This window comes from Callithrix jacchus, chromosome X, assembly GCF_049354715.1.
Source record: "Callithrix jacchus isolate 240 chromosome X, calJac240_pri, whole genome shotgun sequence".
Taxonomy (NCBI): domain Eukaryota; kingdom Metazoa; phylum Chordata; class Mammalia; order Primates; family Cebidae; genus Callithrix; species Callithrix jacchus.
The window spans coordinates 54,466,988-54,488,287 of NC_133524.1; the positions used below are offsets into that span (position 1 = coordinate 54,466,988).

General features: G+C 40.7%; 1 protein-coding gene across 1 annotated transcript in view; it reads right to left on the reverse strand.

Moving 5' to 3' along the window:
- The window catches only part of FAM120C (family with sequence similarity 120 member C), a 105,075-nt gene that overhangs the window by 70,241 nt on the left and 13,534 nt on the right, over positions 1-21,300 (reverse strand). The window contains exons 2-4 of the mRNA XM_002807889.6: positions 9,222-9,468; positions 7,264-7,346; positions 1,837-1,965 (exon numbers count right to left, since the gene is read on the reverse strand). Coding sequence (XP_002807935.4) covers positions 1,837-1,965; positions 7,264-7,346; positions 9,222-9,468 — 459 coding nt within the window. The remainder of the gene's footprint in view (positions 1-1,836; positions 1,966-7,263; positions 7,347-9,221; positions 9,469-21,300) is intronic.

Genomic DNA, 21,300 nt, shown 5'->3' on the forward strand with positions numbered 1-21,300 from the left:
AACACTGACATGTACAACATGTATAACATGGTGGCTACAATTAATAAAAATGTATTATATTTTTGGAAAGGTAAAGAACATAAATTGATACATGTGTTAAAAATTCACAAGTCAGCTTGACTATGTTAATTTTAAAAATAAGTGAGAAACCCAAATTGAAAATATAAATCAAATTGTTAAAAATAAAACTAATGGCCGGGCGTGGTGGCTCACGCCTGTAATCCCAGCACTTTGGGAGGCTGAGGCGGGTAGATCACGAGGTCAAGATATTGAGATAATCCTGGCCAATATGGCGAAACCCCGTCTCTACTAAAAATACAAAAATTAGCTGGGCGTGGTGGTGTGCGCCTGTAGTCCCAGCTACTTGGGGAAGCTGAGGCAGGAAAATTGCTTGAACCCAGGAGGCAGAGGCTGCAGTAAGCCGAGATTGCACCATTGCACTCCAGCCTGAGTGACAAGAGCGAAACTCCGTCTCAAAAATTAAAATAAAACTAACTTATTTTCATAATTTTTAGTTCCATTTTGTAGAACAAAATCCCAGTTGAGCTATTTTTCCACTATTAACAATGAAATTTTCATTGTTTTATGTGGACTCACTAAGTAATCTTTTTTTCTTTGCCCATTATCTTCCAATGAGCAAGAACTCCTTTATGTTAAGATACACAGATGCTCCTTGACTTATGACAGGATTATGTCCCAATAAACCCATCACAAGTTGAAAATATAGGTAAAAAAATCCATTTAATACACCAAGCCTACTAAATATCATAGCTTAGCCTAGCCCACATTAAACGTGCTCAGAATACCTTACATTAGCATACAGTTGGGCAAAATTATCTAACACAAAGCCTATTTTATAATAAAGTATTGAACATCTCATGTAATGTACTGAATACTATAATGAAAGTGAAAAACAGAATGGGCATATGGGTACTCAAAGGACAGTTTCTACTGAAAGCATATTGCTTTTGCACTAATGGAAAGCAGAAAAATGTTAAGTTGAACCCATATTAAGTCAGGGATCACGTGTACATTTAAAAAAATTTATTTCCAAAATGTTGAAGGGGAGACAAGGTCTTGCCTTGTTGCCCAGGCTACCCAGGCTAGTCTCAAACTCCTAAGCTCAAGTAATCTTCCTGTCTTGGTCTCCCAAAGGGCTGGTGTGAGCCACCATGTATACACTGAAAAACAAAAAAAGACTAGAAGGATGTGTGTCAGAGTGATAACTATAGCAAGTTGTTTCTGAGTAATGAGATTTTATGTGATTTGTTTCAGTTTTCTAAATTTTCTAGAATGGGCTTATATTACTTTACTGATTTATTTTTTTCAGACAGAGTTTCACTCTGTCACCCAGGTTGGAGTGCAGAGGTACAATCTCGGCTCATTGCAACTTCCACCTCCCAGGTTCTGCCCCAGCCTCCCAAGCAGCTGGGATTACAGGCATCCACCATCACACGCAGCTAATTTTTGTATTTCTAGTAGAGATGGGATTTCACCACGTTGACCAGGCTGGTCTCAAACTCCTGACCTCAAGTGATCCACCCACCTTGGTCTCCCAAAGTGCTGGGATTACAGGCATGAGGCACTGTGCTTGGTCTACAATGGGCTTATATTACTTTGTCACTAGAAAAAAAAGGTAATAGAAAAAAAAGGTAAAGAACACTTTCAATACAGGCTGTGTAATGTTTTTTAAAGGAAATTTTGGAGCTCTGGTTTGTAAGCGTGGAGAAGGCAAGCAGCTAGGAAAACATGTGTCACAGAAAAGATCAGAAACCTGCTGGTGTTGCTGAAGAAGGTAAGAAAATTGGGAACTCTAGGAAGGGGAATGCTACTTACCTGAGACTGTTTGAAAACATCCTTCCCGACTACATCCAGGTTTGAGGGATCTTTGATGGAACTGACATACTCAGAAACAGCCTTGATCACCACATCACAGGGAGGAAGAACCAGCTGATGAGCCCGTACCTAGAAAAGGCAAAATAAGCAAGGGATGCTGACGTCAAAGACCGATCACTAAGAAAAAGGGTGAAGTTGAGGGGAGATATGGAATTCAACTTCGGTAAATCCACTGAGACAATTAAAATATTTTCTTTAAAAATAGTTTCACCCCCTCACTCTCAGTACAGAACACTTGGAAAAAACATGGAAAATTATAAAGCAATAAAAGCGTATCATCCATCTTCCTACAGAGATAACTACTGTTGATGACACTGTCATGATTCATCAGGCTTCCTTTCATGAGACATTTTGGCTTTTTTGCTATTAAACGTAATATTATAATGAGATGACCATGTTTGGATTCTGATTGGAACTAATCACAAGAGGCCATTTTAAGATAATCAGGAACATCTGAAAATGGACTGGATATTAAGATGATGCCAAGAAATCAGCACTGATTTTGTCAGGAGTAATAATGGCATTATGCTTATGTACGAAACGCCCAAGTATTTTAAGAGATGTACACTGAAGAATGTGAAAGGGATTTGCTTTAAAAAACATTAGCAATAACAACAAAACCCAGAATGTGTGGCAAAATATTGGTAACTGCTGGATCTGGAAGATGTTTAAATGGTGATTTACTATATATTATTTTTTCTGTTTTTGTGATGCTTACATATATATATTTGGAGACAGAGTCTCCCTCTGTCATCCAGGCTGGAGTGTGGTGGTACAATCTTGGCTCAATGCAACCTCTGCCTCCTGGGTTCAAGAGATTCTCCTGCCTCAACCTCCCAAGTAGCTGGGATTACAGGTACCCACCACCATGCCCGGCTAATTTTGGTATTTTTGGTAGAGACAGGGTTTCACCATGTTGGCCAGGCTGGTCTTGAACTACTGATCTCAAGCGATCTGCCTGCCTCGGCTTCCCAAAGTGCTGGGATTATAGGCATGAGCCACTGTGTCTGGCCTTCAAAAATTTTTTAAAGAAAACGTTTTTTTATTTTTTATTTTTTAAGATGGGGTTTCACCATGTTAGTCAGGCTGGTCTTGAACTCCCAACCTCAGGTGATCCGCCCACCTCGGCCTCCCAGAGTGCTGAGATTACACAGATGTAAGCCACCGCGCCTGGCCAGAAAACATGTTTAATGCTATCATAAACTATAGGTATGATTGATGTCTTGCCAATTATTTAATTACAATCTTTCTCAAACTGTAATTACTGAGGCAGAGGGTATCAACTTCCTAAAGGCTTTGATTTTTTTTTTTTTTAGAAAGAGTTTCATCGCTTGTTTCCTAGGCTAGAGTGCAATGGTGTGATCTTCGCTCACCGCAACCTCCGCCTCCCAGGTTCAAGCGATTCTCCTGCCTCAGCCTCCCGAGTAGCTGGGGTTGCAGGCATGTGCTACCATGCCCAGCTAATTTTTTATTTTTAGTAGCAATGGGGTTTCTCCATGTTGGTCAGGCTGGTCTTGAACTCCTGACCTCAGTTGATCCACCTGCCTCAGTCTCCCAAAGTGTTGGGATTATAGGCATGAGCCACCATGCCCAGCCAGGCTTTGAATTTTTATAAACTGTTTTGCAAAAAGGCTTTATTATTCATTCCTTAAACATTTACTGCCTTCTATGTACCAAGCACTGTCCTAGGCACCAGGGACACAGCAGTGAACAAGACAGACAAAAATCTCTGCCCTCATGGGTACTTAAATTCTAGCATAGATGTTTTGGGATAGAGTGACGGGAGTTAAACAAACTAAATAAGTAAAAGGTATAGTTTAAGCTGGGAGCGGTGGCTCACACCTGTAATCCCAGCACTTTGGGAGGCTGAGGCTGGTGGATCACCGGAGGTCAGGAGTTTGAAACCGGCTTGGCCAACATGGTGAAACCCCGTATCTACTAAAAATACAAAAATTAACCGGGCATGGTGGCGGGCACCTGTAATCTCAGCAACTCGGGAGGCTGAGGCAGGAGAATTGCTTGAACCTGAGAGGTGGAGATTTCAGTGAGCTGCGATCGTACCACTGCACTCCAGCCTGGGCAACAAGAGCAAAACTCCATCTCAAAAACAAAAAAAAGTATAGTGTACTAGATGTAGATAAGTACTGTGGATAAAAGAGAAGAGAAGCAGCTATGGAATGCAAGTATGTGTGTGCACATAATTTTTTTCTAGACAATCCCTACTGTAGAACTGTGTGCATATGATTTTTTTATAGGGTGATCAGGAAAAGCCTCATTGAGAATGAAATTTTAGAAAACCTTCAGGAGTGAAGAAATAGCTATGAGAAAAGAAAAAGTATTCCAAGTATAGAGAAAGATAAGTGCAAAGGTTCTAAGAGCAAAAGAAAGAAAGAAAGATCAGAGATATGAAAGGGGGCCAGACAGCATAGGGCTTTGTAAGCCATGGTAAGGATTGGAGAGTGACATGAAGAGCCATTAGAGGAATTATTTTTTGAGACAGAGTCTTGCTCTGCCCCCCAGGAGGGAGTATAGTGGCATGATCTCCGCTCACTGCAACCTCTGCCTCCCAGCTTCAAGCAATTCTCCTGCCTCAGCCTCCCAAATCTCTGGGGTTACAGGCATGCACCACCACATCTGGCTATTTCTTAAAAAATTTTTAGTAGAGACAAGGTTTCACCATGTTGGCTGGGCTGGTCTCAAACTCCTGACCTAAAGTGATCCGCCCACCTCGGCCTCCCAAAGTGCTGGGATTACAGGTGTGAGCCACCATGTCCAGCCAAGGATTCTGAATAGAGAAGTGACAGGATCTCAGTTAGTTTTTTTTTAAGTTAATTTTTTTTTTTAAAGACGGGCTTTCACCATGTTGGTCAAGCTGGTCTTGAACTCCCGACCTCAGGTGATCCGCCCACCTTGGCCTCCAAAGTGCTTGGATTACAGGCATGAGCCACCACACCCGGCCGAAGTAGGTATATGCTGAAGGGACAGCTGATGGTATCTGCTGACAAATAAGGTATGGGATATAGTAGAGAGAGGGGACATCAGGATGACCCCCAAGGATTTTAGCCTGAGAAAATGGAAGGATAGGCCAAGTGCAGTGGCTCACACCTGTAATTCCAGCACTTTGGGAGGCCAAGGCAGGTGGATCCCTTGAGCTCAGGAGTTTCAGACCAGCCTGGCCAACATGGTGAAACCCCATCTCTACTAAAAATACAAAAATTAGTTGGATATGGTGGCACACACCTGTAGTCCCAGCTACTCGGGAGGCTGAGGCAGGAGGATCGCTTGAATCTGGGAGGTGAAGGTTGGAGTGAGTTGAGATTGTGCACTCCAACCTGGGCAACAGAGCAAGACTCTATCAAGAAAAGAAACAAAACAAAAAGAAAGGGAGAAAGAGAGAGAGTAAGAGAGGGAAAAAGAAAGAAAGAGAAAGAGAGAGAGAGAGAGAGAGAGCAAGCAAGGGAGGGAGGGAAGGAGGGAGGGAAAGAAAAAAATGGAAGGACGAAGTTGCCTTCAACAAAAATGAGGAAGGCTGTGGGAGGGACAGGTTTAGGGAGATGATCAGCAATTTCCACCTGAACATATAACTTTGAGATGCCTTTTGGATATGTAAATGGAAGATATTGAGTAGGCAGAGATTAGAATCTGGAGTTCAAGGGAGAGGTCAGAGCTGAAGACATAAAAGTTAGGAGTCATCAACAAACAGATGGTATTTAAAGTCATAAGACTATATGAAATCAATCATATGTAGAGACAGAAAAGAGAAGAGGCCAGGCATGGTAGTGCATGGTAGCTCCCAATGCTTTGGGAGGCTGAGGTGGGAGGATTGCTTGAGCCCAGGAGATTAAGACCACTCTGGGCAACATGGTAAGATCCCATCTCTACAAAAAATACAGAAAAAATTAGCTGGTCACGATGACATGTGCCTGTAGTCCAGCTACTCAAGAAGCTGATGCAGGAGGACCAACTGAGTCCAGGAGTTCGAGGCTGTAGTGAGCCATGATCACCCCACTGCACTCCAGCCTGGCCAACATAATGAGACCCTTACTCAAAAACAAATAAAACAAACCAGAAAAGAAAAGAGAAAGGAACCAGAATGGAACTCTGGGCTGTTCCACAGAAGAAAAAAATTATTTTTATTTCTTCTTTTCTATAAGAAGAAATATAGAGCAGTAGCTTGGGTGAGGAGAGTGAGGTCAAGAGGGACTTTTTTAAATAAAGTTTTATTTTTAAACTTCATAAATACATGCTTATCCAATTGCAGTGACTCATACCTGTAATCCCAGCACTTTGGGAGGCCAAGGCGGGCAGATCACTTGAGGTCAGGACTTCAAGATCAACCTGGCCAACACAGTGAACCCGTCTCTACTAAAAATACAAAAATTAGCTGGGCGTGGTGGTGCATGACTGTAATCCCGGCTACTCAGGAGGCTGAGGCAGCAGAATCGCCTGAACCTGGGAGGCAGAGGTTGCGGTGAGCTGAGATTGCAACGCTACACTCCAGCCTGAGTGACAGAGTAAGATTCTGTCTCAAAAAAATAAAATAAAAATTAGCCACGTATGATGACATATGCCTGTAATCCCAGCTACTTGGGTGGCTGAGGCATGAGAATAGCTTGAATCCAGGAGGTGGAGGTTGCAGTGAGCTGAGATCATGCCACTGCATTCCAACCTGGGTGAAGAGTGAGAATCTATCTTAAAAAAAAAAAAAAAAAACCAAGCCACGGCACCATTAAAAAATAAAAGAAAAAAGAAAAAAAATCACATTCAATTTACATGTCTGATCATTAGTGAGGTTGAACATCTAGTCATTGTATTTTCTCTATTGCAAATTTTCTGCTTCTGTCCTTTGTTCATTACTTCATTATTGGGATATTAGTATATTTCTTTATAGATTTATATGAATTCTTGAGATATTAACGGTATTGATCATAACCAGTTTTTTTTGTCTTTTTTTTTTTTTAGATGGAGTCTCGCTTTGTCACCACCCAGGCTGGGGTGCAGTGGCATGATCTTCGCTCACTGCAACCTCCGCCACCTGGGATCAAGCAATTCTGCCTCAGCCTCCTGAGTAGCTGGGACTCCATGTGCCTGCCACCATGTTTGCAGCTAATTTTTGTATTTTTAGTAGAAATGGGGTTTTACCATGTTGGCCAGACTGTTCCTGAACTCTTGACCTCATGTGATCCATCCGCCTCCGCCTCCCAAAGTGCTGGGATTACAGGCGTGAGCCACCGCACCTGGCCAATTTTTTTTCTTCTGTGTGTGTGTGAAATATTTTAAATCTAATGTAAGATAATTATTTCATCAAAACTCAAATCAAAACCTCACATCCCCTAATCTGTATAGGCAAGAAATAGGAAACATTACCTTAAGTGATGCAAGAGGATGTTCTGGTCCCAAAAGGCTCCAGTGAAAAGCAGCCAGGTCCTCATCTGGGAGGATGTGGTTACCTAAAAAGAACATTTGTCATTTATTGACTGCACAAATGTTTTCTTAGAACCTCCGACCATGAAAGGGGTCCTGGGAGAGAAAATTATCAAATAATTCACATAGGTCTATATTCTTAATGTGATACAGTAGCTCTGTGTTGGTTACCTAATATGTTTCACGTGTATTATATGTAGCATCTTTATAATGACTATGTATGGTAATATCATTTCCATTTTACAGATAAGGAAACTGAGATTCGGACAAGTTTGGTGACTTGGCCCAATGTGGTGTGGCCACTAGGTGCACACACCAAGATAAAAAGCTAGGAATCTGAAACTCCAAAGCCCATGCTATGACTTATCCTCTAATTCATGTTGCCTTCTATAACAGCAGCCACCAATTACTAACTGCCTAATGAGTGCTGGGCATTTTGTTCAGCTTATTTCATTTCACTTTATGAATAACACCATAAGGTATTATTAGAGGAAACTGAAACCAGGGAGATGTCACTTCAGTGATTTGCTGATGGCCTAATTCCAAAACTTGTACTGACTCCATTGTATTATCCAAACTCATGTCCTTTGAGATTATAAAGTAAAGGTCACATCTGAGACAGGATATTAACCTTCATGTGCTAAGTACTTGAAAAACAAATTCAAAACATAATCAACTCTCTGCAATTTACTTTGAAATACATCTTTAAGAGATAGATTGGGCTAGACACAGTAGCTCACCCTTGTATTCTCTGCACTTTGGGAGGCCGAGGTGGGTGGACTGCTTGAGTTCAGGAGTTCAAGACCAGCCTGACCAACATGGTGAAACCCTGTCTCTACTAAAAATGTAAAAATTAGTTGGGCATGGTGGTGGGTGCCTGTAATCCCAGCTACTCAGGAGGCTGAGGCAGGAGAATCTCTTGAACCCAGGAGGCGAAAGTTGCAGTGAGCTGAGATCATGCCACTATACTCCAGCCTGGGCAACAGAGCGAGACTCTGTCTCAAAAATAAAATAAAATAAAATAAAATAGGCTGGGTACAGTGGCTCCCACCTGTAATCCCAGCACTTTGGGAAGCCCAAGTGGGCAGATCACAAGGTCAGGAGTTCAAGACCAGCCTGGCCAATAATGATGAAACCCCACCTCTACTAAAATACAAAAATTAGCTGGGCATGGTGTTGAGTGCTTGTAGTCCTAGCTACTCGGGAGGCTGGGCAGGAGAATCGCTTGAACCCGGGAGACAGAGATTGCAGTGAGCCAAGATCGTCCCACTGCACTGCAGGCTAGGTGACAGAGCGAGACTCCGTCTGAAAAAAACTAAATAGATAAATAAATAAATTACGAGATAGACTGATGGATGGGTAGAGGACTGGACAGATACGTGATACGACAATTACAGTAAAATGTTAACGGCAGAATATAAGTGGTGGATATAGGGTCCTTACTGCAAAACTCTTTTTCATTTTTGCTGTATATTTGGAAATTTTCATAAAATATTAGCACAAAAGAAACAAAGAGAAAAACATAATCAACAATTTGTCTTTCTGATCTAAATTTAGACACTGGGGAAGAAATGCTGATGCTCTGTTTGGGGATCCAAAGTTGTCCAAGGTTAATAAAACATTTGGCTTGAGAATACTCAGCATAAAAGAGTTACAAAATGTAGCAAAATAAGGTTTGCGGGAATCTAAATAATGTTCTGGAATAACCTGTAGCAACCCACAAACCAAACATGGAGTTTTAGTGTGGTCTACCAAGAAACCCAAATCCATGCTGAATTCCCCTAGCATGAGGGCTTTAAGAAGAAATTTAATGATGACAGGCTAAATCCCTTTAGTCCTCATCTCTTACCCCTGGAAGAGGAAATTACCAATCACTGCATTCTCTTCTGTGGATGACCTACCTAGCAGTGCAGCAAATATGGGAAAATTCACCCTCTTCAGGCCCAGCTGCTTGGCCACTTCTTGCATCAGGAACTGGTTGGTAGTGAGGTTCTTCCCATTCCAGCTCAATTTCAGAGCATGGGAACTGTAGTAAGAGGGAATATTGTAGAGAGCATACTCGGAGTCATGGGCAAGAAGGCCATGAAAGCCATTTTCCCTGAAAAACGCCACCACTTCCAAATGGTGATCTTCAAGGCTCTGAAAGACCTAGGAGGGAAGAAGAGAACGTGTCATGCCACAGAAGCTGATTTGTATTGTTAGAAGTCAGGAGGTTTAGCAACTAAATTCTATAGTTCGGTGAAATGTGAGATTACATGTGACAGAACAGAATATTCTTTTAAAATTTTTTACTTAAAAAAAAAATACAGACATGAGATCTCACTTTATTGCCCAGGCTGTTCTCAGACTCCTGAGAGTTCAAGTGATCCTCCCGCCTCGGCCTCTGAAAGTGCTAGGATTACAGGCACAAGCCACTGTACTGAACCAGAACAGACTACTCTTAAAAAACAAAGCAAAACCACTCTCCCAGTCCACAACTTGATTACTGTAAACACAGACAGCATTATACAGTGTTCATTCAAATGCCCAGTGTTTTTTTAACTCCTGTCATAAAACTTGCCCTGACGCTCTTCAAAATTAGGATACTGAAATTAACAAGATATATATTACTTAAGTTTTTAGTTCAAAAAATAACATTAGACTTCTGTTAGAAAGACAATAAAGCTATTATTTATTGCTCAGCATCTATGTGCTGTACATACTTTATACATATTATCCCATCATTAGAATAACCATAGTAAGGTACATATGGATGAAAAACTTTGATGCAGAAATAGACATAGAAATCTAAGTTTTTTTAAAGTCCTTGCTTTTTTTCTTAGTAGTACTGTACATTGCAGGGAACCTAAATAGTTGCACTTCCAACAGAGAGAAGTCAGAAACTTTACCCCATTTTAGAAATGGGGAAACTAAGGCTACAAGAGATTGGCTGCCCCCAAAGTTGCATAATGAGTGGGTGGTAGACATGATTCAAATCCAGGCTGATCTGACTCCAGAATGCACACTTTCTGTTGTACCGAACTTCCTCCTGGAGAGCACTATTTTTTATGTAATAGACGTAAACTGTTAAGTACTCTTCCTGTACATGCCTCTATTGCTGTACTTGAAGTATACTGAAATTATCTGTATACTGGCTCCACCAGATTAAGTTCCTTGATCGTAGAGAGAATTTACCTCTGTATTCCTGGCTCCCACATAAGACCTGGTACATAGTAGTAATAATAATGGCTAACAGATATTGAATATGTATTATGTGCATTAACTCATTTAACACAACAATCTTCTGAGGGCATACCTACTATTATTTCATCCCCATTTTACACATTATTAGCCCCAAGCTTATATGGCTAGAAGTAGCAAAGCCCAGATTTTGGCTCTAGAGACTGTGGATCTTGATAATTTTTCTGAACTCAACTGTCTATTTTTCATTTAAGTTGGAATGGTAGTTTTCTGGAGTCTAACAGGAGTTTAAATGCATTTAACTTTTGCTAGACCATGGAAAAAGAGTCATGTCACACACAAGGGGAGAGACACCAGCAAGCAGACCGTGAAGCACGGTTGGTATTTGTTTGATACCCAAGCAAAGGAGCGAAGTATTTTAACATAGTTATGCCTAGAGATATGAGTAACTCCAGGTGTGTCAGGGTAGGAGTAAAGTTTTATACTGTCCCCTGGTAACAGTTTCTTCCAGCATATCACTCAGACAAGTCATTGGTTGAGCATCCATTTACCTTGTACCACGCACAGTTGCTAAGTGTGGTATTTTCTCCCTCATCTTCACAACCTCACCATGCAGGTATTAGAAGCCCCATTTTACAGATGAAGAAACTGAGGCTCAGAAAAGTAAGATGCCATACTCAGAGCTATAGAGCTGGGAAACAGCAACCTGGGTCACACTGACACCAAAGTCTCTTGGTGTCACCAAATACCTTTTCCACTACAACATTTAATCTTTAGCTGGTCTGAAGCTAATTATGCCACCATTCAAGTGATTTCAACTCCAGAAAGCCATGGACTAGTGATTTCTAATCAATTTGGTAGCTCTTAGAACACTAGGAATGTACATCACAACCACCTGGAGATATTTTTCAAAATATACAAACCTGAGCTTCACCTCAGATCTGCTGAAATAATTTCTTTTTTTGTTTTTTTTTTTGAATCAGAGTCTCACTCTGTCACCCTGGCTGGAGTGCTCACTTCAACCTCCACCTCCTGGGTTCAAGCGATTCTCCTGCCTCCGCTTCCTGAGTAGCTGGGACTACAGGCGCGTATCACCACACCTGGCGAATTTTTCTATTTTTAGTAGAGACAGGGTTTCACCGTGTTGGCCATGCTGGTCTCAAACTCCTGACCTCAGGTGATCTGCCAGCTTCATTCTCCCAAAGTGCTGGGATTATAGACGTGAGCCACTGCACCCTGCCTGAAAGAATTTCTTGAGTGTGATCCAAACACCTCTATTTCAAAACAGCTTCCCATAGTTTCTCACGCACACCCCCAATTAAGAATCACTGAACTAATCCAATTATTCATTTTATCACATAGGCAACCGAGGTCTAGAGAGGATAAATGACTTGACCTAGCTAACTGCAGCCAAAACAAGATTAGAACAAAAGTCTCGTGATTCCAGGTATAGAACTTCTTTCACTGAATATTCTGGAGTAGGTAACGGAAAACAATAGAATAAGAATCTCACAAATCTCTCACTGTTCCACAATACCCCTCTCCTAACAGGCTAATTTCCCAACTAACCATTTCCAAGATGACCCCTGCTTCCCTGTCTTTGGTTTGGTTCACTTGGTTTCCCTGCCTAGAATGCCTTATTGCCTCTCTTTCCCAATGTTCTGAATACTGTCCATAGGCCTAACACCTCTTGGACAAATTCACTCCTATAGACAGAGATGGATGACATGATCACAGAACTAATTTGACAATACCATCATCTTCAAATTTTAAGGCCACAGGTTCTATCTTATCACAGGTTGTATCTCCGTGATCCTAACCGTGTCCTTCGAACTAGAAAGGACAGAGAACAGGACTTAACTGGTAAAGAATAGTAAAGAGCCGGGCACGGTGGCTCACGCCTGTAATCTCAGCACTTTGGGAGGCCGAGGCGGGTGGATCACGAGGTCAAGAGATCAAGACCATCCTGGTCAACATGGTGAAACCCCGTATCTACTAAAAATACAAAAAAAATCAGCTGGGCATGATGGCATGTGCCTGTAATCCCAGCTACTCGGGAGGCTGAGGCAGGAGAATTGCCTGAACCCAGGAGGTGGAGGTTGCGGTGAGCCGAGATCATGCCATTGCACTCCAGCCTGGGTAACAAGAGCGAAACTCCGTCTCAAAAAAAAAAAAAAAAAGAATAGTAAAGAAAGGCCTAGTCAGAGTGTTAAAAACAGGCTGGGTACAGTGGCTCACACCTGTAATCCCAGCACTTTGGGAGGCTGAGGCGGGTGTATCACCTGAGGTCAGGAGCTCAAGACCAGCCTGACCAATATGGAGAAACCCTGTCTTTAAAAAAAAAAAAAAAGGAAAGAAAAAAAGAAAAACAGCTTTGGCAAAAGGGCACTATCATCTCAGCTTTTAACTTCTACAGCAGATGTAGTGAAATCACTAGATTGCAAGCTACCCACAGCTTGAGTAGCAAAGTAGTATTAGGTATCAGTTAAGAATCTACTATGTATCAGGCACTGTTCCAAACCTGCCTCACATCCACTAACTTTGCAATAACCTCAGGAGGCATTATTATCTTCATTTTACAGACCAGTGATCAATGAGGCTCAGAGGTAGAGAACTTGACCAAAGTCACATAGCTAAAAAGTGAAACTAGCCTGTAAGCACATGACAAGTTGCTCAACATTATTAGTCACTATAGAAATGTCAATCAAAACCAGTGAGGCTGGGCACAGTGGCTCACACCAGTAATCCCAGCACTTTGGGAGGCCAAGGTAGGCAAATCACAAGGTCAGGAGATCAAGACCATCCTGGCTAACATGGTGAAACCCCGTCTCTACTAAAAATAAAAAAGTTTGCTGGGTGTGGTGGTGGGCACCTGTAGTCCCAAATACTCGGAAGGCTAAGGCAGGAGAATCACTTGAACCGGGAGGCGGAGGTTGCGGTGAGCCAAGATCTCGCCACTGCACTCCAGCCTGGTAACAGTGAGACTCCGTCTCAAACAAACAAACAAAAACAACAACGACGAAAATACAATGAGATACAAGTTAGCACCCACTAGCATAACCATAATCTAAAAATTGGAAAATAATGGGTGTTGGCAAGGATGCAGAGAAATTGGAATCCTTGTAAATTGCTAGTGGGAACGTAAAATGGTGTAGTCACTTTGGAAAATGGTCTCAGAAGTCCTGAAATGGTTAAACATAGTTATCATATGATCCAACAATTCCACTCCTAAGTATACTCCCAAGAAAACTGAAAAGCTATGTTCACACAGAAACTTGTACATGAAAGTTCACAGCAGGCTTATTCATGACAGCCAAAAAGTAGAAGTAACCCAAATGTTTATCAGCTGAAATGGACGTGGTATATTCATACAAGGAAATATTATTTGGCCATAAAAAGGAATGAAGTACTGATTTATGCTACAACATCAATGAACTTTGAGAACAGAATGATAACCTGAAACATGCCAGACACAAAAGGCCATATATTGTATGACTTCTTCCATATGAAATGCCCAGAACAGGCAAATCCAAAGAGATGGAAAAATAAATTAGTAGTTGCCAGGGATTGTGGGGATGGGGAATAAGACTAGTAAGTACTGGGTTACCCTTTGATGTTATAAAAATCTTCTGGAATTAGTGGTAATAGGTGCACAGCACTATGAATGTACTAAAAACCATTAAACTGTACACTTTAAAACGTTGAATTTTATGGTATATGAGTTATACCTCAATTTTTTAAAAGTGGAGCTGGGATTCAAATTCAGCTCTGTTCACAAATCCCAAGCTCCCCTAAGGCTTAAGAACTTTTTATTACAGAAAATTTTAAACTTACAAAAGTAATGAACCCCCATGAAAGCATTACCCACTTTCAATTGTTATATTAAGTCATTCTTGTTTCATCTATCTTGCCCCCTCCTTTTTATGGTTTTAGTATTTTTTGTTGTGATTAAAAACCACATAAAATTTACCATTTTACTATTTTTAAGTGTACAGTTCAGTTGTGTTACAAATATTCACATTGTTGTATGACATATCTCCAGAATTATTTCATCTTGCAAATCTGATTCTATACCCATTAAATAACAGCTCCCTTTTCTCCCTCCCCCTAGCTCTTGGTAACCACAATTCTATTTTCTGTTTGTATGAATTTGACTACTTTAGATACCTCATATAACTGGAATCATATGGAATTTGTCCTTTTGTGACTGGCTTATTTCACTTAGCATAATGTCCTCAAGTGTTCATCCATATTGTAACATGTGACAGGATTTGTTTCTTTTTTTAAGGCTGAATATCATTCCATTGTATGCTATACATTTTGTTTATCCATTAATTCATCAATAGACATTTGGGTTGTTTCCAACTCTTGGCTACCGTGAATAGTACTGAACATGGGTATGCAAATATCTCTTAGAGATCCTGCTTTCAATTGTTTTAGAATTTCAAGTGAAATTTCACTTTGAAGTGAAATTGCTGAATTATATTGTAGTTTCATTTTTAACATTTTAAGGAACCTCCATACTGTTTTCCATAGCAGCTGCAGCATTTTACAATCTCACCAACAGTACATAAGGGTTCCAATTTGTCCACAACCTTGTCAACGCTTATTTTCTGTGTGTTTTTTAACAGTAGCCATCCTAATGAGTGTGAGGTGATACCTCACTGTGGTCTTGATTTGCATGGTGATATCTCATTATGGTTTTGATTTGCATTTATCTGATGATTACTGATGCTGAATATCTTTTGATAAGCTATTGAGCATTCCTGGCATATCTTAAAGCGAATTCCAGACATCAAATCACTTCATCAAATACTTCATTATTTAACTCTCACAGTTAAAGTAATATAACAGTACCATGATTACACCCAACAAAATTGACAACAATTTCTTAATATCATAATATCCAGTCCCTATTCTAATTTCCATGATTGTCCCCAAAATGTCTTTTGATGGTTGCTTTGTTCAAATCAGGATTCAAATAGAATCCACATGCTGTATTTGGTTGATATGGCTCCTAAGGATTTTAATGTATTGCAGCTCCCCTTCCCTTTATTTATATGCCATTTATTTACAAAAAAAACCTCATTTTTAGATTAGAAAAGTAATATAGATTATTTAACAAATGGGTGTTGGGATAACTGAAAAGTCATTTGAGGAGAAAAACATGGATTCATACTTCACACTTTAACTAGGATAATCATAAAAATAACAGGCTAGGCACAGTGGCTCATGTATGGAAACCCAGCACTTTGGGAGGCCAAGGCAGGCAGATCACTTGAGGTCAGGAGTTCAAGACCAGCCTGGCCAACATGGTAAAATCCTGTCTCTACTAAAAATACAAAATTTAGACGGGCATTGTGGCTGGTGCCCATAATCCCAGCTTCTTGGGAGGCTGAGGCAGGAGAACTGCTTGAACTCAGGAGGTAGAGGTTGCAATGAGCCAAGACCGCACCACTGCACTCCAGCCTGGACAACATAACAAGACTCTGTCTCAAAAAAAAAAAATAATAATCATCGAAGACATCATGAGGAAAACTTTGCATAATCTCAGAATGGGGATAGTTTATGAACAAATCCAGTAACACCCCCAGAAAACAGCCAACACTCTTGGACTATATGAAAATCAAACATGCCCACTGTATGAATGTATAAATGACTTAAGAAAAAAAATCAAACATTTCTGCTTGGGAAAAACCAATGTAATCTCAAAAGACAAATGACAAACTGCAAAATAGTGTAGAGGACTAATTTCCTTAATAAGAAGGGAAAAAAACCCAACAACCCAAGAGAACATTTTACAAAAAAGGAAACAAATAGCTCTTAAGCATATGATAAGATGATCAAACTCACTTGTGATAAGAGAAATAAAATTAGGCCAGAAGTGGTGGCTCAGGTCTGTAATCCCAGCACTTTGGGAGGCCGAAGTGGATAGGTCACAAGGTCAGGAGTTCAAGACCAGCCTGGCCAGTATGGTGAAACCCTGTCTCTACTAAAAATATAAAAATTAGCTGAGCATGGTGGCACATGCCTGTAGTCCCAGCTGCTTGGAAGGCTGAGGCAGGAGAATCACTTGAACCCGGGAGGTGGAGGTTGCAGTAAGCCAAGATCACACCACTGCACTCCACCCTCGGCAACAGAGCAAGCCTCCATCTCAAAAAAAAATTGAAATAATACTGAAACATGGTATTTCATCTACAAGACTAGCAAATAATGTATTGGTGAAGGAAACAGGCACTTGCAAACATTCTTGGTAAGGGTATAAATGGTAGAATCTCTGGGGAGAGCGATGTGACAAAACCTTTCAAAATTACAATTGTGCATACCCTTTGCCCCAGCAATTCTGCTTTCAGGGATTTATCTTTTAGACATGTAAAGCTCTTGGAACAACAATGCAAGTGCTTAAGTGTGAGCAACTCCTTTGCAAACACAAAATATTTACTGCAGCATTATTCGTAATAGGTGAAGACTGGAAACAACCTAATTAATTGTCCATCAATAAGGGTATTAGTTAAATAAATCATAATGTATATGTATGATGGAATAGTGTAAAGCCATAAAAAAAATGACAAAACTCTATACACATAGAAAAAAATCACCAATATATGGTAAATGATAAGTGCAAGGTACAGAACGTTATGTATAGTATGTTTTTAAAAGGTATTTTTCGTGCAGAATATGTATATATGTAAAACGTGTATATATAGATATATAATATATATAACTATATATATTTGTTTTTATATCCATAGTATCTCTGAAAGAATACATAGCGAACTGATAATATCGGTCCCCTCCGAGGAGGAGAACCTAGTGGCTGGGAAAGGGGTGGAATATATTTTATCATATATCCTTTTGTAACTTTTGAAGTTTTGTACATGAATTATAAGTTATTCAAAAGATAAAATTACAGCTGAATAAAAGCAGAACATATTCAGGGCAAAAAAAAAAAAATGGCAGCAAGTACAACGAAAAGTAATAGTCCTTTTATCCTCATTTCTTGGAAATAATCACTGTTCCAAGCGCCTCCCCTGAGTAGCCTGATTCAGTATCTAGGGTCAGGCTGGGAATCTGTTTTTAACAAGAACCCCAGATGATTTTCGTGATGAAGCAAGTTTAAGAAACACTTATCTAGTCAGATCACACAATATGGCAATTTATTCCCAATCTGCATTCAATCCTGACAGGGCAAAGAGCAACAATTACCATCAGAACAGTGAGCACTCTGGCTCCATTTAGGCATTTATCATCATTGCTACCACCTGTAAGTGCCTGGCCCAAATTGGTCCAGTTTAGTCATTAACCTTGCAATTTTCCAGGAGAGTAAAACGGTTTAGGAAAGATTCAGCTATAACATACTCAAACAACTGATCAGAAAAAATACCACATTGGAGTTTTAAAGAAAGCGAGAGTTGAGATTCTGAACAACATCTATAGCTTTTAATTGCTGGTTCAACGTTCAGTTCAGTGAATAGGAGTTGAGAGTCTACTAAGTGCCAGGATGCAGACAGCACAAAGCACGATACTTACAATATGTGCGCGAAGTTATGGAGCAGAGGTACCATGGGAATACAGTGTAAAGGCACCTAACAGTCAGTGGGGTGATACTTTTTGAGAGGAAGTGACACCTATTGATAAAACTCAGGGGAAAACAGCTCTCTGAGAAGACATGTCTTGTTTCCAACCACAGGTAGTATAAAGCAGTGGCTTTCATACTCTCCTTCCCCAAACCAGAATTTGGTTGGTGGAGACTGGACCAAATAACCAGAGAGGATTGGTGTTTCTACTTGTTAAAATTTTTAGTTTTTTGAGGCAGGGTATCATTTTGTCACCAAGGCTGGAATGCAGTGGCAGGATCATGGCTCACTGCAGCCTCCCTAATAGCTGGGGCTACAGGTATGCACCGCCATGCCTGGTTAAATTTTGATTTTGTGTAGAGACAGGGTCTTGCTCTGTTGCCCAGGCTGGTCTCAAACTCCTGGACACAAGCAATCTTCTTACCTTGGCTTCCCAAAGTGCTGGGATTACACGCATGAGCCACTGCACCTGGCCTGGTGTTCCTACTTTCTCTTCAACCTGAGCTCACAGTCCCCATTTTATGTATTTTATATTACGGCTCTTGCAGAAGTATCTGAAGAGTATTTGATATTAAAAGTAACCAGAAGTATTAATCACTAGAATGTAAGCTTCAAGAAGGCTAAGATTTTAAAAATCTGTTTTGTTCACTGCTGTTATCTCCAGAACACAGAACACTTGCACAGAATAGGCAACCAATGAACTGTTTCAGCTTTCAACCAATATGTACTAAGCCAGGCACTGACATATGCCAGGCACCAATCGAGGTATGGAGACAGGTAAGTGAACAAGAGCCAAGTATAACTGACCTCAAGGGACTGTAGTGATTAATATTTCAAGACAGACACTGGATTAGGCATATTTCATTTATCTTTCTAACTCTGTGAAATGGGCATTAGATCATTCATCCCCCTCCATCTCCTTTATTTAAAGAGAAAACAGAAGCTTGGAAAACTTAATAACTTGCCCCTAATCACACAGCAATATGGCAGTACTTGGATATGAAACAATTAGGTCTGACTTCAAAATAATGCTCTTTCAGGGCTGGGCATGGTGGCTCATGCCTGTAATCCCAGCACTTTGGGAGGCAGAGGCACAGGCAGAGGCAGAGGCAGGAGGATCACCTGAGCAACACAGTGAGATTCCATCTCGACCAAAAATTGTCTAAAAAATTAGCCAGGGATGATGGCACATGCCTGTGGTCTCAGCTACTCAGGAGGCTGAGGTGGGAGGATCACTTAAGCCCAGGAGGTTGAGGCTGTAGTGAGCCAAGATCATGTACTGCACACAGTCTGAGTAAGAATGAGACCTTGTCTCTAAAAAATGAATAAATAATGCTCTTTCCATGAAGTACATTGTTTCTTAAATAAAGGGAACTGGAAAACTGGGCATAAAGTAACTTGAGATCAACTGACAAGTCATACAATAAACACAAGGGCATAAAAAAATAACTAGATTGTAAGCCATTAGTGGCAGAATTATGTCAGCACTCTGCCTGGACTGTAGAAAGAGTATAATAAATGCTTGTTAAAGTAACTTCAAACTAGATGCAATACTGCTTTCTGACCTCTGTAGTACTTGACTTCCTCCAGCTTGTCCCATATTCCCTCAAGTCCCTCTGCCATGCTAAATACACCAAACTAGTGACTGACATGGGCAGAGTTCTGTGGACTATCTTCTCTACCTGTTCTTACCAAGGCAAAAAGAAATCAGAGGTAACAAGGAAGCATCACCTTATAAGAGGACGGGATGGATTATGTGTAAGTCTGGTTCAGCAATAGAAATACGAATGACTTTCAACTGGAAGGCCATGTACCTTGAAGTCTAACTACTAATAAGTACAGACTGAAACTACTGTTGATGCAAATACGCATCACTACATTGTGGAGTTCAACAACCAACCATTAAGAGACCAGACTGATAACCACAAAGCTAAAGAATAATATATAAAAAAATAGCAGCTATCAGGAACCCCAGCAAATTCCAGGAAACACTGATAAAGTGGCCTTCCCTCTCAACTGTAGGAATTTCAATTATCTACACACACATACATGGAATACGGCAGTCAAGCTAGAAGTAGTGGAATACTGATCCAGCATTCAGTATACACCATTAAGGTACTTATTTTGTGAGTACCCAATTTTAGTACTTGTTCTTTTTTGTTCTGAAACGGAGTGTTGTTCTTGTCACCCAGGCTGTAGTATAATGGCATGGTCTTGGCTCACTGCAACCTCCACCTCCAGGTTCAAGCAATCTTCCTGCCTCAGCCTCCCTAGTAGCTGGGATTACAGGTGCCCACCACCACACCTGGCTAACTTTTGTACTTCTAGTAGAGAGAGGGTTTCACCATACTGGCCAAGCTGCCTCTTGAACTCCTAACCTCAGGTGATCCACCCACCTCAGCCTCCCAAAGTGCTAGAATTACAGGCATGAGCTACTGCGCCCGGCCCAATTTTAGTATTCTTACTCTTTGGCTGCCAGAAGCCAGCCCATTCTGCAGATGAAACTTTCCATTACATTTAAGAACAAAAGGAAAAACTTGCCTTTTTAAAAAACATGTTGTATCAACTACAGGCTGGAAACTATTCTTATTTGTTATCAGTGTACACAGAAGGAGCTTTGGCATCCAGTGAACCTATGGTCAGAGTTTGTTGGGACAAGTCATGAGACAGTCACTTGGCTTCTTCATCTGTAAAATGGAGATTTAGCTAATTCCTACCCAAGTCTAGGACTTAGAATTTATAGTAAAATATCTGGCACAGACTAAGTAGTTATGAAAGTCTGTTCTGCAGAGATGAAGTTTGTGGTATGCACTGTTGTCTGAAGGTCCTCAGAAATAATTTGATACAAGTAGATACCAAAATAGACACTTGTTCAGCCCAAAGTGAATCTACACGATTGAAAAGTCAGAGGTCACATGAAAAGTACCCTCAGGATTAAGAGAGCGAGAATCCAAGGGAGCGTCTGGGTTACCTCAGAAAGCACATGAAATGCAGACATTATCACAAGAAATTTCTGAGTCCTCGGACCAGGGGCCGTAAATGCTTACAGGGATGGGCAGTTAACACGAGTGAAGGGGCTGAGTAAATAAAAATTAACTTCCAGAAATGTAATTTTTGGTCAGGTATGGTGCGTAATCCCAGCACTTCGCGAGGCTGAGGCAGGAGGATTGCTTGAGAGGCCAGGATTTTGAAGTCAGCCTGAGTAACCCAGCAAGATCCTGTC